The 27,905-nt window shown below is 45.7% G+C and overlaps 1 protein-coding gene across 2 annotated transcripts in view; it reads left to right on the top strand.

The window, feature by feature from the left end:
• Positions 1 to 27,905, top strand: part of LOC143774566 (G protein-coupled receptor kinase 5-like) — an 87,430-nt gene that overhangs the window by 16,621 nt on the left and 42,904 nt on the right. Inside the window, exons 1-2 of one of the 2 annotated variants that reach the window (XM_077262288.1) lie at positions 620 to 638; positions 9,663 to 9,758. Coding sequence is in view for 1 of the 2 variants with exons in the window: in XM_077262287.1 (XP_077118402.1) it covers positions 9,663 to 9,758 (96 nt within the window). In the remaining variant the exon portion in view is untranslated. Of the gene's footprint in view, positions 1 to 619; positions 639 to 9,662; positions 9,759 to 27,905 lie in introns of those variants that run through there. The other variant, XM_077262287.1, reaches the window with a different exon arrangement.

Here is a 27,905-nt window from a genome sequence, read left to right as displayed (position 1 = left end):
AAAGTCTTTACAATTTTACGCTGAGGAACATTTGCCTGAAATTGCTCCACAATTTTTAGACACAGTTGGTCACTGGTGAACCTCTGACTATGTTTGCTTCTGAGAGACTCTGCCTCTCTAACATGCTCTTTTTATACACTTAGTTGAAAATTGAAATTCCAGCTGTTTTCTCATTACCACCATTTACTTTTCCAAATTTTTCAAGATGCGTTGCCACCATCAATTTCTCAAGGAGTTAATTCTTTCAAATGAAATAAAAAAATGTCCGACGTTCACCTTCCAATCTTCTGCGTTCTGCTGTGACTAAAATACGGCTATAAGAGACTTCTAAATCGTTGCCGTCTTTAAATTTTATGTAGCATCTTAACTTTTTTGGAATTGAGGATGTATATTTTATCAGAGAAGTTTGTTTTTTCTTCTCCTGGACTGATCTTTCATTCTTAATTCATGGGTAAAATATACGGTATATTCCGTGAAGACAGATTTTCCCATTAATGAGATGGGAAACGACAGTTGGTGCTTTTAAAATTCTATGGAGGGGGAGGAGCTAGCGGAACACAGATATTCCGCAGCAAGTTACAGTTCTCCATAGAACTTTATGAACACCAACTGTCGTCCCCTATCACAGTAATGGGAAGGTCTGTACTCGCTGAATACAGATTTTTACCTGTTAATTGACAATTTTGAGAATGAAAGATCGGTCCTGGAAGAGAATGAGGCAAATTTCTCTGATAAGATATATTACAAAGTTAAATATTTTCACATGCACTATTGATTTATGGGGAAAAAAAATATATATAAAAAATTAAACGACGGATAACCTTTTAAGATGGGATCTGTATGGTATCTCCATTCTATTGTCGTTCCCATTGATCCCACATAATATAATAAATTCCTGACGCTAGGGCTGCAGGCTATTTGGTTAATGTGACTTGTAAGGCGAGGAGCCGGTGTCCCCATGCCGAGTGTGTAGGAGCCGCACGCCTCCATCATTTGAATGCTTTCGTCAGGAATGGATGGAGGAAGCTGCGCCGTATGCAAAAGCCCTGAGCAATATTTACTGACGATGTAAATCTATTCAAATGTCCAAATGTGAGAATTGTCGGAGCGAAGCGGACTTGCTGCGGAAATATCTGATTGTTGTTTCTCCCGTCCACAGTGTGGTAAATGCTTTCCATGTTGTGGGGCTGTATTACACATGGCGGTGTGCCCCCCGGCCTCTGTCGGCCATGTCCTGACCTCTGTTCCACACTGCGGTGTCGCCCCACCCGGTGCCGTGTTATGATGTGTTGTGGTGTACTCCCGCGCCCGGCTGTGTTACGTCCTGCTCCTCGCAGCCGTCGCTGACTTTGGCATCTGACCAGCTCTGTGTCGTGAGCGCTGACTTCATTCCAGAAGGAAACATTTGTGTTACGATAACACAATCAGACATTTTACTCGCTGTTCAGTTTGATTTCGTTATTTAATATTTACTTTTGGTAGGGCAATTACATAAAAGCAAACAGTGTCACCGCGAGCCGTGCCAAGGTTACCACAAAAGGTGCCATGAGCACACAATGCCCTGGACTCCAGCCCTTTCCATAGCGTCGGCTCTGGCATACTTTAGAAGGTAAACTTTGACTCTGTCCGGTTTTATGATGGAATGTAGGTCACCAGGCGATTGACGTAGGTTTATGTAATGAATGTAAAGGGCAACTAAACTTTTTAACACGATTTGATAGATTATTGTCCCTGCTAAGCACTTAGTGCAACTCTAGGCCGTAGAACAAACTCGAAACGCATCAGAAACATGTTTGTTTTATTGTTAATGGAACTTTATTAAAGGATTTTTATATTTTTAAAACCAAAATCTGGATCCTAAACCCACTCGTCACCACCCTGCTGAATGTTTTCATCCGGAGCTGAAGACCACTACCAGTTGCTCGGAGGAGAGGACATGAGGGCTCATCTTGACCTCCAAAGTCGAGTGGTGTTTTTGGCACCTATTCATCAAAGCAATTTCACCAGAATTCTCTTTGAAAAGTCATAACATGAAATTTTGCGACTTTTGACATTTTAACGCCAGTTTCTCTGAGCTTAAATTGGCGGACCTCGGACAGGATTGTGGCGTGGCACAGGCGTGACGTCACAGCTCTTCTAATTCATGATGAGCTGGTGGCGATCCTTATGCCAAAAAGCTTAGTCCAGTCACAGACTGGAGTAAGATTTATGGCAAGGTGCACGCCACACGTCAGACACTCCGGATTCATTAAGAGGTGGGAATTAGGAGCGTCTGACTCCCAACATGCCCCCTCATCAAGACTGGTGAGAAAATCGATGAATAGGGTCCTTTATATACAACACTAGGATTGAAAGCAAATATTTGAAAGACCCAAAACAATGCAAAACCCTACTTGCGGCATCTCCGGCTCCTCTTATTACTAGGCCCCAGCGATAGTCGCACCACGTTGCCTGGTATACTAATCGGAGGAGTCGCATGCAGTAGGAGGTTTGCATCAGATGCTTTTCTAGTCCTGATGAAGAAGTCTGTGGTACTTCGAAACGCGTTGATTGAATAAAGAGTAACCACGTGTCCTTTCGGTCTAGATTTGGTTTTATTATATGGGATACCAACAGCACAGATTATCCGTAAATCCTCCGGATCTGTAAATCGCTACCAGACACTTCTGGCATTGGCTTATCTCCCTGCGGATTGAGCATTTAAAATTCAATATGTCCAATTTAATATACGGTAAGTCAAGACCTCCAATAAAATCCCACCAGATGTGGTATCCCCTTCAGCCCGAACTCTAGCAACTTCCAGCGCCAAACAGAAGTGTTCAGCTCTGGGCATAGTACAGGCTGCAGCTTCCACACGGCTCTCTGTGGCTCCAACACACAGACTGCTCTGCTTTCCTAGCTGACCCGTGCAGTGTCCATACAGAGAGAGACCCTGACATCTCTCTCTCTTCTCTCCCTTCTCCTAGAGCTCACATTTTGGCTGTTCCCTCACCAGCAGCACACTGCACTTTGCTTCTTTCAGCAGACTGACGCCCACCTAATGAACACAGGCCTTAGTTCTCAGTCAAAACAAGTCAAGTGCATCTAATCCAGACCTGCAGTGCTAGGTTTTAACCCTGTCTTACCTGACTTTGCTACAATATATATTTTTAATTATTAGAATTTTTTTTCGCGCCTGATCTGTTCGTGCTTCGTGTCACTGAAGCCTTAATTCACAGGCACTGTGTAAACAGAAGACATTCCTACATTGTATACAACCTTTTACATCCACACTGTGTACGGTATATCCTTCCTGCCCTGCACCCCAGTTGATTGACAGCTAACCCGATTTTGATCTCTTACAAGACATGAAAGTGAAATTGTTGTTTTAAAAATAGAAAACTCTGCTCGACCGGTCCGACGAGTGCACGAATCCTGTCTTACGGCTCCATCGTATTCATTCTTAACATTGAGTCCAGGGAGACGTCGTTCTTAGTATTCGGGTTCGGCTGACAGTTCTCCGTTTTGCAGTCGCAATCTAGTAAAAGTCAATATAAAGTTTTACATGTAGTTTACATCAACCCGTGTTTGGATGTGAATGTCATGCAGAAGTCTTACTCCATGTCAGGCGGCTTCATGATTTGCATGTACTGTAGAGAATAGAGTTAGGGAAGAATTTTTATTTTTATTTTTTATATCCCCTAAATACATGTATTTTTGGATAGGAATCATTTTTCCAATGGGGTTTTATTTAAAAAAAAAAAAGTTGGACCATTTGGCTTCTACAGCCTCTATGAAGTACTGTACATAGCAGACTGCAGAATTAATTATATGCTATGTACTGTGATGCATAAGGGCTGTAGAAGCCAAAAAGCCCAAACTTTACAATGAAAACATATTGCAAAAATACTTTGTGTACAACAAAATGCATTCATATAAGTAAAAAAACAGATGCTCCATGTCCATTTTAAAAGGAACTGTTCTTTAAAAGAAAAAATAAAGGTATTTAAATGCAGCCATAGTGCTAATCTGCTGCTAAATATCGTTGTAGAGTAATTGTTCTGCATTCACTCTATGGCTATAGAAGGCAAACAGTGCTAAAGCCTTAATGAAACCCAATTTATTAAATTATTTTTAGCTTTAGATATATGCATGTAAGAAAAGGAAAAAATAAAAAAATAGACACTTATTGTTGTATATGGTGTCTTGATAAATGCATGTCACATTTGTCCTTTCATTAATGTTTTTTTTTTTTTTTAATGAACCACATTTGCAAGTTTTAGTTCTTTTATATTGTAATTTTTCTTAGTGTACTCTTTAAAAGGAGTCTGTTGAATCGATAGGCAGATAAGCTGCAGGTCTGAAGCCTCCGTCACTCCAGCTCTATTCCCCACCAAGCACCATCTCCTCCTGCTTCACAGCTTCTATTCTGTTTGGCTTCTGGCAAACCAGTCGTCGGTCAAGCAGGAAGAGGTAGAGCTGGAGCGACAGAGATCTCAGAGCTACAAGTTTCTCCAGTCTCACTTGCATATCAATTAAAACGCCGATTTCTCAGCAATGGAGGAATGGATTGGACATGTAAAGGTATTGCTGTTTGGCTTCTGGCAAAGCAGTCGTCGGTCAAGCAGGTGAAGGCGGTGCTGGGCGAGGAATAGAGCTGGAGTGACAGAGGTCTCAGATCTACAACTAGCTCTTCAGTCTCATTTGCATATCAATTAAAACCCTGATTTCTCAGCAACAGAGGAATAAACTGGCCATGTAAAGCTATTGCTGGACTTGACTTTGAAAGAGCGACATGCACATATAAATAGTGTGGGGGTGGGGGGGAAATCCTGCTGACAGTCCTTTTCAGACAGAGGAGGCAGACATTTATGACTAAAGTCAGATCTGGCCTTATTCTAGGAGCCTTGTAGAAAATGAGGCTGCAGTTTAGTACCAGCTCAGTAATGCCGATCTATGGTGGTGTTACTCTTTGAGAGCAAAGAAAAGCTCAGTCACTGGGAATGGTAATCACAGGGTGTACCGCACAGGTAGTATGTCGAAACCAGGTTATTCACTTTCACAGTATCAAATCCTCCTGTTTATCAGGAGGTGGAGGTGATGATTCAGGTGTGGGTTTAGACATGTTCTCATTGAGATCATTGACTTCTATGAAGAGGAAGGCAAACAACTGAGTCATCCTTGTGGCTAAAGGAAATCATTCCCTGCTGAGAGATCTGAGATAGTGGACAATGCTTTCACAGCGCACTAGACATTTCCTTCTATAGAGATTCTTCTCATGAAGATCCAACCGAGGTTTGGATTCTTAAAGCCCCCGTCACACATAGCGATTTACCAACGATCACGACCAGCGATACGACCTGGCCGTGATCGTTGGTAAGTCGCTGTGTGGTCGCTGGGGAGCTGTCACACAGACCGCTCTCTCCAGCGACCAACGATCAGGGGAACGACTTCGGCATCGTTGAAACTGTCTTCAACGATGCCGAAGTCCCCCTGCAGCACCCGGGTAACCAGGGTAAACATCGGGTTACTAAGCGCAGGGCCGCGCTTAGTAACCCGATGTTTACCCTGGTTACCAAAAAAAACAAACAGTACATACTCGCCTTTCGGTGTCCCTTGCCGTCTGCTTCCTGCTCTGACTGAACCGCCGTACAGTGAGAGCAGAGCGCAGCGGTGACGTCACTGCTGTGATCTGCTCTCACTTTCCGGCCGGCAGTCAGTCAGAGCAGGAAGCAGACGCCGGGGGACCTGACGGACACCAGATGGTGAGTATGTACTGTTTGTTTTTTTTTGTCACACACACCGATTCAGCGATGTCAGCGGGACCTCAACGACCAAAAAAAGGTCCAGGCCATTCCGACACGACCAGCGATCTCACAGCAGGGGCCTGATCGCTGGTACGTGTCACACATAGCGAGATCGCTACTGAGGTCGCTGTTGCGTCACAAAACTAGTGACTCAGCAGCGATCTCGCTAGCGATCTCGCTATGTGAGACGGGGCCTTAAGAGGCAAATGCTCCTTGGGACAGAGTATGCCTATTAGCTCCCGTCTGGGTCAAAGAAAACTCTACTTATAGGTCTCTACACTGTAGACCATTGTCCAACCCATTAAAGAGCTCTGTAGGATTTTATCCAAACCACCTGAGGACAACTGATTAAATTTTTTTTTTTTTTTTTTTTTGGGGGGGGGGGGGGGGGGAGGCTACTCATCAATGCAGACCATTTTGTGCCACAAAATTGCACTTGGATGTGGTCAGCTGTAGCTCTCTCCAACAGGAGAAAAGAACACCAATAGACGATCCTCATCCCTCCAAGCCAAACGGTCACAACGAAGGTCAGGGAGACTAGTGGTCCACCGTTTGCTAAAGCCATTGATTGGAGACCCAACATTGCTCCCAGCATCCTCCCAAGGAGAACTAGGAGCCATCTAGGTTGGCTTCCCTCACAAGAAAAGAGAGCCATGGGTTTTTATGGGGGGGAACGGAACCTGATGGTTAAACTCCCCTGAACCCTTCCTAGACCCATCATGAAGGTATCAGTAAGGGAACCGCATCCTGACAAGTCCTATTGACTAGGACACATGTGCAAAGGGTGACACACAAGTGAAAACAATTAAATAATGAAGGTGTTTCTAGTGTAATACTAGACAGACCGTCAACCAAGAATTTAAAAAATTCTCCATCCTAGCCAGAGGACCGGAAAAGGGTGTGTGCTCAAAGCCACTGAAAAGCTGAAGTGCAGTACATGGTTACATAGGTTGAAAAAAAGACCTAGGTCTATCAACCTTTTAAAGCGCTGCAATGGCCGGGAATCAAACACAGGTCTCCCACTTTTCGGGCAAGAATTCTGCCACGGAACCATCAATGTTTGGAACAAATCTGCACAAAACTCAAGTGGGTTTCCCACACCCAGTGAGTTAGGACAATCCAAGATCACCACTCCTGGGGCACTTCAAGCTTACTCGACCTAATGACCTAATTTCTGAAGGAACAGGGTCTCCAGCGGACGATTGTTAACCACCCAGCATACTGCCCAGCCCACCGTACCCAGTGTGCATAATGTACCGATCTTCTAGGGTGGCTCAGGTCAAAGCTGCCTTTTTGAGCGATTCTACACTTGATTTTAGCCAAAAAAATGAGAATTGATGTGCCATTGGTCCACCAGAACCTTGCCAGAAATGATGGCTGTCAACATTGGCATTAAAGAAATGTTGGATTAAAGTTCTCAAGAGATTCTGGTTCTTCTTCTCTAGGAAATCCAGCTGGAAAAAAGTGTGCAAATTAGTGCTAAATAAAATTGTCTAATGCCACGATAAATTGCTACCATGTAAGTCAGTGTCTGACCCATTAAAGTGCCTCGAAACATGACAATGGATTTTAGCCAAAGTCAGTCACCCATCTGTAGACAGCTGTTTCGATTTCTTGCTACTTATTGATGCAGAGCAGGATGATGTTCCATTGATGGACCAGAACCTTGGCAGGATTGATGGATGTCCACACCGGCATTGACGGAACATTGGATTGGGCTACTGGTTCTCCTCATTGAAGTCCAGCTGTGATTAGGATTCTAAAAGGTAATGCTCCCTGGAAAAAAAAAATGGTGAAAAATACTCTCCGCCAGGCTGAAGAAGACTTTTTGATGCCTCCTATAGGTCATTACTGGGTAAGTCAATGTGTGACCCATGAAAGAGCTAAAGGACTTTAGCTGAACCAGAAAAGCCCATCTCTAGACAGCTGTTTCATGTTCTTGCTCCACATTGATGCAGACCAGGTTGCCAGTTGGCTGGATGAGGTGCCATTGATGGACCAGAACTTTACCAGGATTGATGATCGTGAACACTGCCATTGAAGGAACATTGGATTGGGGTACTGGTTCTTCTCCTGGAGAACCAGCTATTATACAAATTGGCTCTCTTCCAGACTTGCTTGTTATAGATCTGAACTCTATAAGTCAATATCTGACCCGTTAAAGAAAATCTGTTAGCAGGTTTCTGCTGTGTAATCCAATAGCAGCACTATGTAGGTGCAGAGACCCTGTTGTAGTTGCCTCAAAAAATCAGTGTTTTATCAGCAGGAGATTATCATTAGAGGACTAGATGTCTCGTGCCATAAAGTCCTCCTGATGTGTGTAACCCAACCCCAACACTGATTGGTAGCTTTCTGACTATGCACAGTGTACACATGCTCAAAAAGTATGTTTGAGACCCCTAACAAACAGACAATCCCTGCATGTGTTACAGCTGTCGAACATCCACGAGACATTAAACCACGGGGATTCGAACATATTATTCGAGCATGCCAAAGACCCTCGGTTAGCACCTGAGCATGCTGAGATAACACCTTATCCGAGCTTCGCTCATCAGTAATGACAACAATCACAACACCTCTTCAACATTAAAATGTTTTTGTTTTTTATTTTCTATGGAATCTAGTAAGATTACTATAATGTTTGGCATTCCACTGAAAGGTTAGATGTTTCCTTCTGACTAAGGAATGCTTCTCTGCGGATTATTATTCCTAATTTCAGACTGCGAATTCCAGTCTACTTTCGTCACCAGTCTATATTCAGCATGTTTCCTCAAGATAACTTTGATCAGTGCTGGGCTTTGCCAAATCTTCATGGTCATAATTTCCCGGGATGTGCTCATTAGGGAGCGCACTGCGAGGTCTGTTGTAGGCAGCGGGGCAGGAAACCATTGGCAGTCTCTACAGAGTTCTAACAGTTTGAGGTAGAAATGAAGGATATTTGCTTCGTCGGTACATCGCCGACGCTGTTATTAAAGGGTTACTCATAGCTTTATAAATGGGTATGGTCAGGTAGCGCTTGTAAATACAAGCAATTTTTCAATTTGCTCGTTATTAAAATTTGAAGACATTCTTGAGATATTAACATGTTGTTTTTGTTTATTTATTACAGGTGCCATCAAATGGTTAAAAAAAAGTGCAATTCTACCATAATTTTTTTTTGTGGGTTGTTTTTTTGCAGTGTTCAGTGTGCAGGTAAAATGACCCGGCAATATGATTTGTCAAGTCAGTACGATTACGACAGTACCAAACTTGTATAGTTTCTTTTTATTACTATTATTTTATTTTTTATTTATTTTTTTCATTTTTTAATACATTCTTTATTTCAGTTATTATTATTACTGTTTGTTTGCTTTTGTAAAAAAATATAAATACAGCATTTTTTTTTTTTTTTAAAGACCCATACATTTGGAGAGGATGATGTTATTGATACTATTTAGCGTTACTTATTATTTTATGATCATTGTTTTTTTTCTCCCGCAGTTTTAGGGGTATATATGTGTGTGGGCTTTTTTTTTGTTTGTTTGTTTGTTTGTTTTTTTTACTTGCTGGACTTTTTACCTGATTATTTCATATAAATCGAGTGGCTCCTCCCAATTGCTGCTGCTTCGCTGACGGTAGACCAGTGTTCCCAAAGTAATGCTCCTTATCCCCCTTGGTAATAAATGGGCCAGGTGCGACGTCATGCGGCCCAATAATCATAAGAGGCACCTAGGATGCTGGGCGCAGAAATGAAGACTGTCCTGGTCTGACTGTCGCTGGGCAGCACAAATCTTTTTGCTCAACCCTAATTACTATTTTTATTATTTTCTACTTTTGTTTGTTACTGTATGCTGTTACTATTCTATTTACAAGTCTCCTAACTTTTTCCTTTTGCAGGTGGTGGTGGTAAAAGAAAAGGGAGGAGTAAAAAATGGAAGGAAATTCTAAAGTTTCCACATATCAGCCAGTGTGAAGAATTACGTAAACAGCTGGGTGAGTAGATGCACTCCTCCTCTATTTGTAGGGATGTATTAAGAAGGGCACGTGCGCCTCTCCAGTCTGGGGTGGAGGCAATGATTATGGTAATATTGGGCTGGGTTGCTGCTGCTGGATCCCTTGGGCCTAGATTGCAATAAAGGCCGTATTTGGGTCCAGGCCTTGATCTATCAGACGAGATGAGTAGGTACCAAATTGTACCATTGAAGGTTAAAAGGAAATCACCTGCACATGAAATGCCATCATGGACATTTAGAATGGCCATTGCTGTCCTGGCCAATAAGGCTTAAAGGAAATCTGGTCTCCGGACTAGTCCTGATGACAGGTTCCCTTTAAAGTGTAGGCTTCCCTCATTTTACAGCTTGTACACACACCATACAACATTTCTAAGGAACTTTGTAAATAAATTTAAAAAAAATACTAACCTTGTACATCCTGCGTAATAGTCCGCATAGACATTTACAGTTCACGTGGTGGTGCTTGGAAACTGTCAGTAAGCTTGTTGTGCGAAAAAGGCCAAGCTTGGCACCTAGAATTGTGTTTTATTTTTTTCTACATTACTGTCTAACTACACTAAGGTCCCGATTCATCATTTGCACTGTATTTGTCCCTTTTTTATTTTTCCCGATTCATCATTTGCACTGTATTTGTCCCTTTTTTTTATTTTTTGGCTTATTTGCTGAATCTTTATTCTCCAAATTTTTCGAAACGGCTCACTCTGTTTATGAATTTGGAGTAAATTTAAAAAATAAAATAAAAAATAAGCTGTTTATTTTTGCCTTTTTAACCAGTTTTTGTTATTTTTTACCATTAAAAGTCCCAAATAAAAAATGTCTAATGAATGTGCCAAATTTGAAAACTTTGCCAGGACTGGAGTGAAATGCTCCAAAAAAAAATGTGACATTTGGTAAAAGTGGAATTTTATGAATCTGCCTAAAAAAAAAATCTAGGAAAGTGAAGCTGCTGAGAAAAAAAAAGACTCAAAATACAAAACCCAATAAAAAAAAGGAGCAAATTAGAAGATTAGAGAAACGAAGGTGATGAATCCGAGGCCTTTATGTTTACAGTACAGTTTATCAGTCAATGATCAGCTTCACACATCTGCGGCCGGCCGCCGGTGTGAGTACAGACCGGTGGACGCGGGTCTCTGTGCAGACACTGAATCAGCAGAGAATGCCGGGAGATTTCAGCTCCGTGGTCTGTAGACGTCATCTTTAACGGGAAGGCATTTGGCTGCTTCTTCGCACAGAATAGGATAAAGAAGTCTTGAAGGACCAGCAAGAAATAAAAAGATGGATATTAGTCTAATGGGACTGTGACTCATCCTGTAGAAAACATTGTGTTTGCTTAGAGCGAACTCACGAGATCATGGAGCGACTGTGTTGTTGTCCATGTCGCCATCATCTGCCTAGATCAGAGGTGGACAATTCATTTTCCTGAGGGGCCACATGAGAGACCATGACTGGAGGCCGAACCAATAGGCCGAAATTAATTCTGCTCAATATTAATATTAGCATATTAATTACAATTACCGTAATATTTATATAAAATAATTATATCACTTAATATTGATAAGAATTATGTATGCTGACATCACCTTAAATACCTGTGAAGATCTCAGGTTGTGGGTTGTAATCATCACCTTGCCATGTTAACAATGCTACTATTTTATATTCTTTACATCCATGGTCTTACAGTAATTCCCAGGTAGATGGTCACAATGCAGTGTCCCCCAGTCCACAAGATGCCATCCTGGGGCCAATAGTTCACTGCCCCCAAACCAACTTTTGGTTGGCCCACAGGTTTTGTATCCCCCGCCAGTGTAGTCTGTAGTCACAGTCCATGCTCCATACCACGACCGTAGCGCATGTCTCCTGCTCCAGCTGGCACCAACAATCCTTAAGATAGTTCCTCACTTCCAGATGATAGGTATCATGAACATGTATTAAGCTCCAGCCTGCAACAGATCTCCATAGGCCATCCATATAGGCGCACCAGGACCTCCGCGACAGATCCTCGGCATCACTGCACTAACTCCCTCACTAAATATGTGGTGGCTTATCCTTCTCCCACCCTGTAGTCAGCCCCCTGAAAGGCAGAAGTGTTCTCCCCCTCCAAAGCTAACTGTGCATTGTGGAGTCCCTTATATACCATTGGAGCCCCTCACCTGGGACTGCATGTGAGACCCCCTGTGGTGACTGCTCCACTGGGTATACTAACCCCATCCACACAATGGGACTAGTAGCTGGGAGAACAATGGCCTGGGGCCCCTGAGACACTAACGAGAGTAATGGAATAATTGTGTCATCTGATTACCAATGTTGGATCTGGCTCACTTCCTGTGCTTACTGTCATTGACTGGAAACAGTGATTCCTGAGGCTGAACTGACGAGCAACCAATCTGTAATAAAACATAACGATAAGATTGACATAATCGGTGCTCTGTGGAGGAAAAAGTCTGCAGCACTTAGAGCCGCGGATTCCACTCTGTGCATTGGTCTAATACTCTTTAGAACAAGGCCAGCTCCTCACAATATCGTTTCAGCCCACACACAGCCCCTTCCATAAATCGTATGAGCTCACACACAGTCCCTTATATATTGTTAGAGCCCCCACATAGCCTCCCTATATACAGCATGAACCCCACACAGCCTCCCTATATACAGCATGAGCCCCACACAGCCTCCCTATATACAGCATGAGCCCCACACAGCCTCCCTATATACAGCATGAGCCCCACACAGCCTCCCTATATACAGCACGAACACCACATAGCCTCCCTATATACAGCATGAGCCCCACAGACCCTCCCTATATACAGCATGAGCCCTACATAGCCTCCCTATATACAGCATGAGCCCCACACAGCCTCCCTATATACAGCATGAGCCTCACAAAGCCTCCCTATATACAGCATGAACCCCACACAGCCTCCCTATATACAGCATGAACCCCACACAGCCTCCCTATAGAGCATGAACCCCACACACCCTCCCTATATACAGCATGAGCCCCACACAGCCTCCCTATATGCAGCATGAACCCCACATAGCCTCCCTATATACAGCATGAACCCCACACAGCCTCCCTATATACAGCATGAACCCCACATAGCCTTCCTAAATACAGCACGATCCCCCCCCATAGCCTCCTCATGCCCAGCAAGAGAACCCCATAACCTCCCCATGTGCAGCACAAGACCCCGATAGCCTCCCTATGTCCAGCCAAATATTCTAAACACATGAAAAAAAAACACTACACTCGCCTTGCTCCTTTCCCCTGGCGCTCTGCCTCTGCTCCTTTCTCCTGGCGCTCTGCCTCTGCTCCTTTCCCCCGGCGCTCTGCCTCTGCTCCTTTCCCCCGGCGCTCTGCCTCTGCTCCTTTCCCCCAGCGCTCTGCTCTGCCTCTGCTCCTTTCCCCCGGCGCTCTGCCTCTGCTCCTTTCCCCCAGCGCTCTGCCTCTGCTCCTTTCCCCCGGCGCTCTGCCTCTGCTCCTTTCCCCCGGCGCTCTGCCTCTGCTCCTTTCCCCCGGCGCTCTGCCTCTGCTCCTTTCCCCCGGCGCTCTGCCTCTGCTCCTTTCCCCCGGCGCTCTGCCTCTGCTCCTTTCCCCCGCCGCTCTGCCTCTGCTCCTTTCCCCCGCCGCTCTCTGCCTCTGCTCCTTTCCCCCGGCGCGCTGCCTCTGCTCCTTTCCCCCGGCGCGCTGCCTCTGCTCCTTTCCCCCGGCGCGCTGCCTCTGCTCCTTTCCCCCGCCGCTCTGCCTCTGCTCCTTTCCCCCGCCGCTCTGCCTCTGCTCCTTTCCCCCGGCGCTCTGCCTCTGCTCCTTTCCCCCGGCGCTCTGCCTCTGCTCCTTTCCCCCGCTGCTCTGCCTCTGCTCCTTTCCCCCGCCGCTCTGCCTCTGCTCCTTTCCCCCGCCGCTCTGCCTCTGCTCCTTTCCCCCGCCGCTCTGCCTCTGCTCCTTTCCCCCGCCGCTCTGCCTCTGCTCCTTTCCCCCGCCGCTCTGCCTCTGCTCCTGTCTCCGCTGTGCTGACTCTTCGCAGTGCACAGCTAACGTGATGAAGTGACGTCATCGCATCAGCTGTTTCTCACGCTGATTGGTGGAAAAGGGGGCTGATGGTCCCTCCTCCACCAATGCATTCACTGCTGTCTGGCACCCTGAGGATGCTGACAGCGATGACAGCGGGGAAGGGCGCTGTTGCGGCCTGTGGGCCTAGTGTTTTCAGCCCCTCGGCTGTATTGGTCCGCGGGCGGAACTCTGCTCAGTTATGTCCCAGATTAATGATGAACAAATGAGAAAAATACCGAACGCAAGGTCCAAACAGAATTGAAGAAAAGACTTCTTAGAAAAGTAAAAAAACGTTATTAGGCAAATCTGGTAAAACTAGATGGAGACCCGATGCTATCGCATTGGGAGGGCGGTAATGTCACGATGGGGGCAGACTTTGCAGCGTCGAGAATCTCTCCCCCCATGTGCTCACCCACCTATCCACTCTCTCTTTCCCCATGTGCTGACTTCTCCCGTCTGTGCTCTGTTCTTTGACCTGTCTATCCCATGTGCTATCCCCCTTGTCTGCTGTCTCTCTCCTTCCTGTGCCGTGTTCTCCCCTCATGTGCTGTCCCGTTTGAGCTGTCCCCCCCCCCCCGTGCTCTTTCTCTTTCCCCCATGTTCTGTCTTCTCTCATGTCATCTCTTCTCTGACCTGTCTATCCCATGTGCTATCCCCCTTGTCTGCTGTCTCTCTCCTTCCTGTGCCGTGTTCTCCCCTCATGTGCTGTCCCGTTTGAGCTGTCCCCCCCCCCCCCCGTGCTCTTTCTCTCTCCCCCATGTTCTGTCTTCTCTCATGTCATCTCTTCTTTGACCTGTGTACCCCATGTGCTCTCCCTCTTTTCTGCTCTCTCTCTCTCTCCACCACTGTGCTGTCTTCTTCCCTCATGTGTTCTCTCCTTTGAGCTGTCTCCCCCTGTGTGTCCTCTTTCCTATGTGCACTCACCTCTCCCCCTGTGTTAAAACGAAAGCAAAGTAGATAATAAAGGTAACATTTTATTAACATGGAAAAAAAATTAAATTGTCTGTGTATTGCAGAGGATACATTTTGTGAGGTAAAATATTTTGTAAAAACAGTCAGTGAAATATTTTACCTCACAAAATGTATCCTTTGTGATCCCCTGCTGTAATGTCAGTATTGTCTTTTGCTTCCTCCCCTGCCCAGGAGATGTGCTATGCTCCGTACACGGTCAGACACAGACAATTTTTAAAATGAACTTTCCTTAGTGGGAAAACCCCTTTAATGTGACCAGCTTCCTCCCTCCCTGTACACACGTCACGCATCTGCCGCTGGGATCAGCCGAATGCTTCACTGCACCTGCGTGTAATTCGCACAGACGCAGTAAATCAGACTGGAGCCATCTTTGTGCAGACAGATAGCGGCGGTCACATTAAAACTGCGCATGCGCTCCTCCTGTACAAAGATTGCGGCAGTCAGTGAATCATTCGGCTGATCCCGGCCCAGGCGTGTTTGCAACAGTGTTCCGCTTGTGGTACCGCGCAAGAGGCTGCGTACGGCATATACAGTGTGTGTGGTGCGTACGGCATATACAGTGTGTGTGGTGCGTACGGCGTTTAGTGTGTGTGTCTGTGTGGTGCCTACGGCTTATACAGTGGGTTTCTGTGTGTGTGGTGTGTATGGTATATACAGAGTGTGTGTGTGTGTGTGTGTGTGTGTGTGTGTGTTTGTGTGTAGTGCGTACGGCATATACAGTGTGTGTGGTGCGTATAGTGTGTGTGTGTGTGTAGTGCGTACGGCATATACAGTGTGTGTGGTGCGTACGGCGTATAGTGTGTGTGTGGTGCCTACGGCGTATACAGTGTGTGTGTGTGTGTGTGTGTGGTGCGTACGGCGTATACAGTGTGTGTGTGTGTGTGTGTAGTGCGTACGGCATATACAGTGTGTGTGGTGCGTATGGCGTATAGTGTGTGTGTGGTGCGTACGGCGTATACAGTGTGTGTGTGTGTAGTGCGTACGGCATATACAGTGTGTGTGGTGCGTATAGTGTGTGTGTGTGTTGTGCATACGGCTTATACAGTGTGTGTGTGTGTGTAGTGCGTACGGCATATACAGTGTGTGTGGTGCGTACGGCGTATAGTGTGTGTGTGGTGCCTACGGCGTATACAGTGTGTGTGTGTGTGTGTGTGGTGCGTACGGCGTATACAGTGTGTGTGTGTGTGTGTAGTGCGTACGGCATATACAGTGTGTGTGGTGCGTACGGCGTATAGTGTGTGTGTGGTGCCTACGGCGTATACAGTGTGTGTGTGTGTGTGTGTGTGTGTGTGTGTGTGTGTGGTGCGTACGGCGTATACAGTGTGTGTGTGTGTGTAGTGCGTACGGCATATACAGTGTGTGTGGTGCGTATGGCGTATAGTGTGTGTGTGGTGCGTACGGCGTATACAGTGTGTGTGTGTGTAGTGCGTACGGCATATACAGTGTGTGTGGTGCGTATAGTGTGTGTGTGTGTGTTGTGCATACGGCTTATACAGTGTGTGTGTGTGTGTAGTGCGTACGGCATATACATGACCTTGGCAAGGTTGACTTTCCGTGACCTTCTCCCTTTTCTCCCCTTGAATAAACACGCCACACCAGTACTTATGGATAATAACGGCCACAGCAGCCAATTTATTATTATTAATCATAATAATAATATTAATATTAATTATAACACTTGGTGGGGCCCTCGAAGCTAACCCGATCCTGGTCTGGTTATTAAACCGTCGGCATTGCCTCTTCCCCAGCCTTACTTCCCGCCGCGTTTTCCTCCCGGCTCGGGAGCACCATGACTTGAGGGAAGAGGTTGCCTCCACACCGTTAAACCTGTACCCGACTTCCATCGTCGGGTACCCACCCATCGGTACCGCGCACCCGACCTCCAACATCGGGTGGCCCTCCGGGTCCCATGATAATGTGACCCCGACTTGCCTCGTCAGGTATCACCCAAGTCTCACCAGACCAGTAACCATCCACTGTAGGGGGGGCCCGCAATGCAAGACCCCCCCATACCGAACTTTTTTGCCTGCTTCGAGGACCCACCAGCGCTCAAATCACTTTTCGTTGATTCTAACAGAACCTCAGGCTCACGAAGAGCCATCCGCCACCAGTCAGGAGAGGAAAAACCCCCTGTGGGGGAAACCTCCAGGGAACCATGGCGTTGGATTGCCCTTCCCCTGGGCTTAGAGGTAACTGCCAAATTAAACACGTTTGCATAATTATCCTTCATATCATTATTCGAATAGTTGGTCCGGCTACTGCGACTCAGCTGTTCTTCTCCTCCTCTGGGATGGGTGGGTGGGGCTTCGTTGTCCTGCCGTCCTGGGAGTGAAAAGAGGGTTATGGCTAATCCCTGCGTCCTTTTATCCCCTTGACCCCCCTTCCCCCCCCCATGCCTAGGTCACTTCCCCTATGTCATTTCCCCCTTTGTCAATCCTTTTACTTCCTCCCCTCCTCCTTCTTTGTCATTCTCCCTGCCTTTTCCCAAAAACCCAATCACCTGGTCACTGGCAACCTGCTCGGTCATGCCCCCCTCCTTCCGACCCTCCGTGCCTCATCCGGGGGTTACTTGACCTTGGCAAGGTTGACTTTCCGTGACCTTCTCCCTTTTCTCCCCTTGAATAAACACGCCACACCAGTACTTATGGATAATAACGGCCACAGCAGCCAATTTATTATTATTAATCATAATAATAATATTAATATTAATTATAACACTTGGTGGGGCCCTCGAAGCTAACCCGATCCTGGTCTGGTTATTAAACCGTCGGCATTGCCTCTTCCCCAGCCTTACTTCCCGCCGCGTTTTCCTCCCGGCTCGGGAGCACCATGACTTGAGGGAAGAGGTTGCCTCCACACCGTTAAACCTGTACCCGACTTCCATCGTCGGGTACCCACCCATCGGTACCGCGCACCCGACCTCCAACATCGGGTGGCCCTCCGGGTCCCATGATAATGTGACCCCGACTTGCCTCGTCAGGTATCACCCAAGTCTCACCAGACCAGTAACCATCCACTGTAGGGGGGGCCCGCAATGCAAGACCCCCCCATACCGAACTTTTTTGCCTGCTTCGAGGACCCACCAGCGCCACACCGAGAGCACCTGACCCCCCTTTCAGTGCTCGAGACCCCACCAGACCGCCCTGCTGTGGCCCTCCGTATCCCCTCTCACAAGCCGTCAATCCACAAATCCATCCCTATAGTGTTCAAATGCACTCTATCCCCTAACCAGCAATCTCTTTCCGTAGAATCTAAGCCTGCGTGACATATTGCCAGCCCCTCTTCCCATTTCCTTCTAGGTACCATGTCAGACCACACTAGCCTCATACTTGGATACGCTAATTCCAGCTGACGTACATCCCTTCTAATGTTGGAACTCAGTCATTTTTTCAAGCTGGGTCCCAGGTCATTACCCCCTGCACGTACTACTAATATATATCTGTGGTCCCTTAAAGGTACACCGCCCGAGCTACTTGTATAGTACCCGGCCCCATGTTAAACCCTTGTTGCCCAGCCACCTAATCACTGCCCTTACTCTTGCAAAAACCAACTGTCTCCCACCCGTCCGTCTGTCAGCCCACTGTGCTCCTCAGAAAACGTATGAATGTCCTAAAATCCAAATCACGATCGGGCCTTGTCCTGTAACAAACCAAAAAGAAATTATTGCGGGGCACCATATCCAGGACAGATTGCTGCCTCATAACCTGATGTCGTACGTAAGACTCCGTTGGCACTCCCCTGGCCATTAAACATAGTTGGTCACGGGCTCAGTCCCCCACCACGGCCTCTGTTGCCGCCCCCAATCCAAAAGGATTTCCCGTGTATTTGCCAGGATCCGTGCCTGTCCCCACCAGGCATTTCCAGAATACTTTAATAAATTGCTACTTGGACAAGAAGGACCTCTCCTCGTGACATAGCAGCGGTTCATCCCGTTGAGGCTTGGCGGCCAAGACTATCATAAAACACTTCCAAGGACACCTGATAGAACCGCTGACCTTTTCCAATAGCACCCTTTTCCTTTTTTTTTTTTTTTTCTGATATATAACTGTAATAATTTCTGCCTAGCCATGATGTCTTTAGCTAGATTGCCCCCACCTCTTCGCTCCGTCTGGTGCTTCTAGTTCCCCTATCCTCATTGCTCCGAAAAATGCTGATGTGAATGCCAGGCTAAACAGGCCCACCTCAAAACGTGACATGCACCCCGCTTCTAAATGTAATCCAGGTTCTCCAATAAACCAAACGGCACAGGCCGCCTGTTATCCTTCCTGGCTTTCTCCTTTCCGGACACCCTTAATGGCCTGTCTTACTAAACAATTCTTTTTTAAGTCCGATCTGTTCCCCAGTTGAAGCCCGAACACTAACCGTGAAATTAATTGATTTTTTCTACGCTGTAGACCACTTACCAACCGTGGCCTGCCTAATTCCCATCAATAAAAATCCCTGTCTGTTAAGTCCTCCCTCCCTTGTCCCAACCAGTATTACCCCAGCTGCCATGTGCAAAGATAAGCCGTTCACGCGCTACTTGCTAAGGATGAATTGATCAGTGGCTTGGCAGCCCTGATGCCCCCCTCCAGAGTCCGGGAGGGCAGGGTAGGCCCGTTTTTTCTGCTTCCGGGGCCCAATGTCTGAAACCGCCCTCATCCTAGCTGCTTCCCGTGGCTGGAGGGCACTGGGAATAGGCCTATTGTCCTTTGTGTTAATGCACATGATCCCTTTTTCTTTTTGCCACTCCTCCGGACTGAAGGTCCCCCGATTAGGTATACCGCTCTTCAGTTTATTGCACTGGATTACTACTTGTGCAGAAGACAGCCTTAAAGAAACAAGACTTGGTCAGTATAACAGTCCATAACATCAGACTATACGCATTAGACCCCTGCGTCCTGCGTTGACTAATTCCTCATCCACTATATTACCTACTTTACGTTAATTCATCTATATTACGGTCAACCATATAGGATAAAGGCACCGCTCATGACTTTTCCTGTCCTAGCAATTGAAGCAATTGCCTAATTTCCCAGGGTGTTAAATAAAACTTGTTGTTTGTCTGCTAGCCCTTAGTAATGGCCAGCAGTGTTATGTCCTTAAATTTTTGCACTTCCATTTGCTACTTCCCGTGGTGGGACTAGAACCGTGATCTCCCATGCTGCAAGCAGCAGTCTTAACCACTGGGCTACCATGCTGCTTAGGTTTCTGCCTGCCCTCGGTAATGCTGGCATGTGTGTTTTTTGGCCCTGCTTCTTGGTTGCAGCAGAGGCTATACCCATTAAACACGGACCCTTTTGGCTCTGCCTCTTGGCCATATATACTGGGCTTCTGGAGTATGGATATATAATGTACATCCCCGGGTAGCACTATACTTTCAGGGTCCAATTATACCTATAGAGGAAGTGCCATATAAACTATTTAGATTGTGCGCCCCAATGTGGACAGCAATGACAATGTGTCCCCACTGCAACGCGCCGCGGACATGCCAGCGTGACACAAAGACCATTTTTCATTATTATTATTATTATTATTATTATTATTATTATTATTAAGTCCACCCATATCCTGTGGGCCAGCCATAAGTCTGGGGTAAAAGTATACATATATAGAGCCAAACGTACCGGGGGACACCTGCATATATTATAGCTCAGGAGGTACAACAGATAGGGAGACTGCTATATTTATCTATATAATGTAGGAATATTTCCAGTATGTAAGTCCGCAAGGACAGGGTCCTATCCCTTCTGTATCAGTCTGCCATTGTAAATTTGTTTACTGTATCTATAATCCTGTATGTAACCCCTTCTCATGTACAGCACCCTGGAATTAATGGTGCTATATAAACCAATAATAATAATAATATATGCCGAGGTCCAGCCGTATACATACATATATAGATATATATACATACATACATTCACACCCACACTGATGTGCAGCTATTCTCAGGGGTACAACATATAAAGGTGAAGCGAATATATTCCCAGCAGAACTGGCATGGATAGATAGCCTCCATATAGACCATACGTCAAGCATATAGCACAGGGCCGGCTTCCCCCTTCCCTTGGGAGTGTGTGTGCAATTCCCCTCAGGGCCTCACCCCTCCCCAGCATACAGCCTGGTGTAATGGGGATCATAAAACTGGAAGTACCGGTTGGGACACAAGGTAATAGCGTCTCTTCAGTAATGGTGCTAAGATGGTTGTAGTATATACATGGCTTTATGCCCTACACTATACTGAATTATCTGATATATTAGCAATGAATCATGCAAAATATCTGTAGATCCGCCCCACGTATATATACATATACATACCCGCATAAACCCACACTCATATATTTATATGTATATACGCCCACGTATATATACCCATACATCCCGTGTCCCACAATAGGCCTTGTACGCTCCAGAAATATCTGGATAATGTAATATCGATATATCCGCCATGAGTCCCACAGCAATATGTATATACCATCATGTATTAACCCAGTGTCTATGATATATAATAACACTAATGCATGCAGCTATTAATAGAGAGTGATATTGATGTAACCCCTTTGCCCATAAAATTAATGGCGGCATATATATCATCTAATATCGAAATATATAATCCAGAACCCATATTTCGGATATTTTTCCTATTAGCACTTGTGATACGCCTGCTATCACCCTTACCAGTAAAAGTATGCATACAAGCGCCACCTTACCAGTAACAGTATGCATACAAGCGCCATGCACTGTACTGTGGTATCAATATATACCCCTGGCCTCAATTGCAGCATATACATACATGCCATGCACTATATTGAAGCATCCCATATATTCGCCATGCACTCATTTTCCATATGTATATCTCATCGGCATACACCAACATGCTACCGTATCTATAAATAACCCCAGTCCCATGCATACCCTATGGCAGTATGTGTATATATATCCTGCTTTGAATAATTAGGTAGTAATCCAAGGCATAACAGCCATGCAGTACATAATATAACATCATTGTCTATATATATTACTATACATGTACCTGTGTCTACAGCCCTGCCACGGGGACGCATGAGGCAGGTAACATATAGAGATCCCTGAGGACACAGATCTCCCAGGATATAATGATCCTATATATATATACCCTGTACATATATATATAACAAATCCCCAGTGTGATCATTTATGTTGTGTATACTCCTCTGGACCTCTCATGGTGAGAGTAGTATGGCCTGTGCCATCTTCTGGCTGCCAGAACACAGACACTGGGGAACCAGGCCACCATTACCACCGGAGTGCCAGGCGAGGCAAATAAAAGCACAAATCTGCCCCAAAATCCACCAGAGTTGGTACAGATTGGCAGTCATGGATTATCTTACAGTTACAAGCTATGCCGCTATTTGTGAACACACCCCAAGCAGGAAAACTCCATGTTGTTTCTGCCTGAAGACACTATATTGTATATTGTGTACTGTATATATGTACCCGCATCCCCCATACTTATATCCCCCATACTTATATCCCCCATATTATACTCCCTGAAGCAGCAGACATGCTTCTTTGTCTTCTTTGTTTGTTTGAAGGAATGTGCATGTGAAATGATGAGGGGAGTAGTTGTTCTGAGGATTTCTGTAATGTCCTTCCACTGGAATCTCCAGGAGGTGTGGTATCTTGCTTGCTGTCCATTGTCTTTCCAGAAGTCTTCTTGCTTGCTTCAAAGGCTTCTGTTGGCTTCGTTGTCCTGCCGTCCTGGGAGTGAAAAGAGGGTTATGGCTAATCCCTGCGTCCTTTTATCCCCTTGACCCCCCTTCCCCCCCCCATGCCTAGGTCACTTCCCCTATGTCATTTCCCCCTTTGTCAATCCTTTTACTTCCTCCCCTCCTCCTTCTTTGTCATTCTCCCTGCCTTTTCCCAAAAACCCAATCACCTGGTCACTGGCAACCTGCTCGGTCATGCCCCCCTCCTTCCGACCCTCCGTGCCTCATCCGGGGGTTACTGTGTGTGTGGTGCGTACGGCGTATAGTGTGTGTGTGGTGCCTACGGCGTATACAGTGTGTGTGTGTGTGTGGTGCGTACGGCGTATACAGTGTGTGTGTGTAGTGCGTACGGCATATACAGTGTGTGTGGTGCGTACGGCGTATAGTGTGTGTGTGGTGCGTACGGCGTATACAGTGTGTGTGTGTGTGTAGTGTGTACGGCATATACAGTGTGTGTGGTGCGTATAGTGTGTGTGTGTGTGGTGCATACGGCGTATACAGTGTGTGTGTGTGTAGTGCGTACGGCATATACAGTGTGTGTGGTGCGTACGGCGTATAGTGTGTGTGTGGTGCGTACGGCGTATACAGTGTGTGTGTGTGTGTGTGTGTGGTGCGTACGGCGTATACAGTGTGTGTGGTGCGTATAGTGTGTGTGTGTGTTGTGCATACGGCTTATACAGTGTGTGTGTGTGTGTGTGTAGTGCGTACGGCATATACAGTGTGTGTGGTGCGTACGGCGTATAGTGTGTGTGTGGTGCCTACGGCGTATACAGTGTGTGTGTGTGTGGTGCGTACGGCGTATACAGTGTGTGTGTGTGTGTAGTGCGTACGGCATATACAGTGTGTGTGGTGCGTACGGCGTATAGTGTGTGTGTGTGGTGCCTACGGCGTATACAGTGTGTGTGTGGTGCGTACGGCGTATACAGTGTGTGTGTGTGTGTGTAGTGCGTACGGCATATACAGTGTGTGTGGTGCGTACGGCGTATAGTGTGTGTGTGTGGTGCCTACGGCGTATACAGTGTGTGTGTGTGTGTGGTGCGTACGGCGTATACAGTGTGTGTGGTGCAACGGTGTTCCGCTTGTGGTACCGCACAAGAGGCTGGTACAACCATCAGTTTCCATATTGAGACCCCCATCACTTGGGTGTCCCAATATGGCGGTCTGTGATCTTCCGCCTCTTGGAATTCTGGGATCTGGACACATCTAGATGGAACAGGATGTGAAGACATTACAAGGCAAGTATATAGTAAGAACTGCCACTAAAAGCAAAAGAGTACCTGCACTCATGTATACAACGATTAGCAATACATTATATTATTGTAAGATAATAATCAATAAAAGACCATCGCACTCACCTCTCTGATCATCCAGGTAACCTTTCATGTATTGTACCTGTTTGTCTCTCTATGGTTATCTAAACATGGCAATTATCATTATTATTTATTTCTATAGCACCATTGATTCCAGGTGCTGTACATGAGAAGGGGTTACAAACAAATTACAGATATCACTTACAGTAGACAGACTAACAATGACAGACTGGTACAGAGGGGCGAGGACCCTGCCCTTGCGGGCTTACATTCTACAGGATGGTGGGGAAGGAGACAGTAGGTCGAGGGTTGCAGGAGCAATGTGGGACTATTTCTTCTTCTATTCCAGTGCTGCAGCTATTTCTCTGTAGTGATATTTTTTTCCGGTCAGTTTGCCTCTATTACATATTCTTATAAATTACAGCTTATACGGTCACATGGTGCCAGGGTCCACTCTACCACGCTCTACCTTGCCGTTGCTGGCACTCTCACTTAGCTGCTGACTACTTATTCATATGTGTCCATGCTACCTAGAGACATACGATACTACATACTATTACTCTGTGTATCTCCATTTCTTCATCCACTATACCTTAATATTTTTGGCTGTGGATACTTTTTCCATACCACAGGCGATATATAGGATTGTCCTTCTGTGTAGTAATTATCCCTTTCACGGTCTTTTATTGATTTTCTTTTGAATAATACAAATTGTCAATTGTATCCATGAGTGCGGGTTCCAGGGCTGCGGAGTCTGTAAGCCAAAACTCCAACTCCGACTCCTCAATTTCCATGACACAGACAACGAATCTACGACTCCAACTCCCTCATGAATGGCTCATGTTTAAGTGATAAATTTACTGTAGTAAAATGGTAACATCAGGCTTTTAATCATTATTATGATACAATACTCAAGCCATTTAGATAGAACATAAAATATATTTATTGGAATACAACTTTAGAACAAAAAAACTTTTGCATATTTCCAAAATTCTTATGAAAAAAATATTTCCCACAAACTGCATTTAACTACTGTACCCAATTTATTATAGGAGTCGGTCCATTTTATACCGACTCCACCAAAATGGACTCCACAGCCCTGGCGTTTATTTTTGCTTGTAGTGACACTTTTTACCATAGTAAAGTCTTTCTACTTTTTTAAGAACCGTCTTTTCTTCTATTCTGTTTGGACCTTGCATTCGTTATTTTTCTCCTTTGTTCACTTGTCCTGATCCGAATGGTCTGCCATTTATATGGCTTAGTCCACATAGATTGCTCTATCACCGACAGTCAGCTGATGCATCAGGTGACTATTTAAAGGAGTGGTCACCACCCACATCAGCTGACCGAGCAATTCTACAATTGCAGTACACAGCCAACTAAGGAAACTGACATTAACCCCTCATGGCCTGAAAGAAGAAAATCTACATTTAAATTAAAGTGGAAACTGAGCTGCCACACATCCAAAAATGGATTGTGACAGATGGCAACACACTGGACCTCATCTTCACCCGCCTCTGCTCCCTATCTAACCTCTGTAGCTCACCTCTCCCTCTTTCTGACCTCAACCTACTCACATTCTCTTCCCTCTCCTCTCCAGGTCCACAATCCCCACCCCACAAACTTGCACATCCTCGCAGAAATCGTAAACGCCTCGATCCACACTCACTCTCTGAATCCCTTCTCCCTCTTACAGACACAGTTATTAGTCCTTCTCTACATAGGTGCCACTTAAGGACACACATTTCTCTCATCTCTTTAACCCCTTACTAACATCGGACGGAATAGTACGTGCCGACGTCTGTACCCCCCGCTTTGAGGTGGGCTTCAGCGGTGAGCCCAACTCAAAGCCACGACATGTCAGCTGTTTTCAACAGCTGACATGTGCCCGCAATAGGCGTGGGCAGAATCATGATCCACCCGCGCCTATTAACTAGTTAAATGCCCCTGTCGAAACTGACCGGCATTTAACAAGCGCTTCTGGCCAGAAATACGTGCACTGCTGACCCCTGTCACGTGACGGGGGTCAGCAGTGCGTCGGCATGACAACCAGAGGTCTCCTGAAGACCTCTATGGTTACTGATGCCGGCCTGCTGTGAGCGTCACCCTGTGGTCGGTGCTCATAGCAATGCAGTAATTCTACTACATAGGAGCGACCTCAGCATCGCCTCTATGTAGCAGAGCCGATCTAGTTGTGCCAGCTTCTAGCCTCCCATGGAGATTATTAAGGCATGCCAAAAGTAAAAAAAAAAAAAAAGTGTTTAAAAAATGTAAATGCAATTAAAATGCAATAACGGGCGATCAAAGTAACGTGTCTGCACCGAAATGGTATCACTAAAAACGTCAGCTCGGCATGCAAAAAGTAAGCCCTCACCCCACCCGAAAAATAGAGACGCTACTGGTATCGGAAAATTGTGCTTTTTTTTTTTTTTTTCTTAGCAAAGTTTGGAATTTTTTTCACCACTTAGATAAAAAATAACCTAGACATCTTTGGTGTCTATGAACTTGTAATGATGTGGAGAATCATAATGGCAGGTCAGTTTTAGCATTTAGTAAACCTAGCAAAAAAGTCAAACAAAAAACAAGTGTGAGATTTCAAATTTTTTTGCAATTTCACTGCATTTGGAATTTTTTTCCCATTTTCTAGTACACAACATGGTAAAACCAATGGTGTCGTTCAAAAGTACAACTTGTCCCGCAAAAAATAAGCCCTCACATGGCCATATTGATGGAAAAATAAAAAAGTTATGGCTCTGGGAAGGAGGGGAGCGAAAAACGAAAACGCAAAACCGAAATAAGCTCCGGGGGTTAAGCAACTGTAAACACCTCACTTGTAGAAGTCGACAGGTTGCTCCAAAAGCCACGTTGTGACTTCGGTAACCGGAGTCTCATCATCTGGAAAAGGCTTGCCCTTCAGAAATAACTGGATTGTTTGAAAGAGGTGGAAGTCCGATGGTGTGAGGTCGGGTGAATAAGGGGAATGCAGTAGAATTTCAGAGCCACAGGAGCATTCTTCCATTTGTGCAACATGTGAGTTGTGAACTGGTGCATTGTCTTGCAGAAGGCGGACATCTTTGGTTAGCATGCCATGTCTCTTGGTTTTGATGGCCTCCCGCAATTTGTGCAGTAGTGAAGCATTGTATGCCCCAGTGATCATCGTTCCCTTTGCTAGGAAATCCATCAATACTACTCCTTGCTAGTCCCAAAATACTGTGAGCATGAACGAGGGTTGGACACGTGCCTTCTTTGAGGCGGTGAGTCATGATGCTTCCATTGCATCGACTGGACTTTAGTCTCAGGATCACAGTAATGGACCCAGCTTTCATCCTGTGTGATCAGTCTGTTGAAAAAGTTCTCCTGGTTCCATGGCACATCATCAATAGAGTCTGAGAGCATTCGACTTGTTCCTGCTTCTGGAAAGGTGTGAGCAGCCGGGGAACCCAGCGAGCGGATACCTTATGCATGTGAAGATGGTCTTGGATGATTTTTCCACGGACCCCACACTAATCTTGACATTTTGTGGTAGGTGGCGAATGGTTATACGGTGATTTTCCAAAATGGCGACCTCCACTTGCTGGATGGTGTGTTCATCACTAGCAGAGTGGGGTCGCCCTGGAATTAGAGCTGTTTGCACTGAAGTCTGACCACATTTGAATTGACGATGCCAGTTCTTGACTACATCATATGATGGCGAATCATCATAATAAACATCTTTCATCTCATCGGTCGTCTCCTTTGGTGTGCGGCCTTTCAAGTAAAGGAACTTGAGTTTCTCTGTATTCCACTGGGTCCATTATCAAACCTCACACAACTTCAGCACTTGTAAAATCAAGACCGTGATCAGCTCTGAGATGCAAATTGGCACATAACATATAGAGACTTATATCATTACACATGTGCAGTTTCAGCCTCCTGTGATAAATAGCAGTAGTTCTAGCACAACATCCCCAGTCAGTAAAAACACCACAGGATAAAGGAGTGAAGCTAAATTATATTTTTATTGAATCAAATATTGATAAGATACAGAAGTAAAACCAAGAAAGGTGCAGGATCCAGGTAATATCTTCATG

This window comes from Ranitomeya variabilis, chromosome 5, assembly GCF_051348905.1.
Source record: "Ranitomeya variabilis isolate aRanVar5 chromosome 5, aRanVar5.hap1, whole genome shotgun sequence".
Classification (NCBI taxonomy): Eukaryota; Metazoa; Chordata; class Amphibia; order Anura; family Dendrobatidae; genus Ranitomeya; species Ranitomeya variabilis.
Note: the sequence above shows the minus strand (reverse complement) of the source record. Positions and strands in the feature narration are given on the sequence as shown.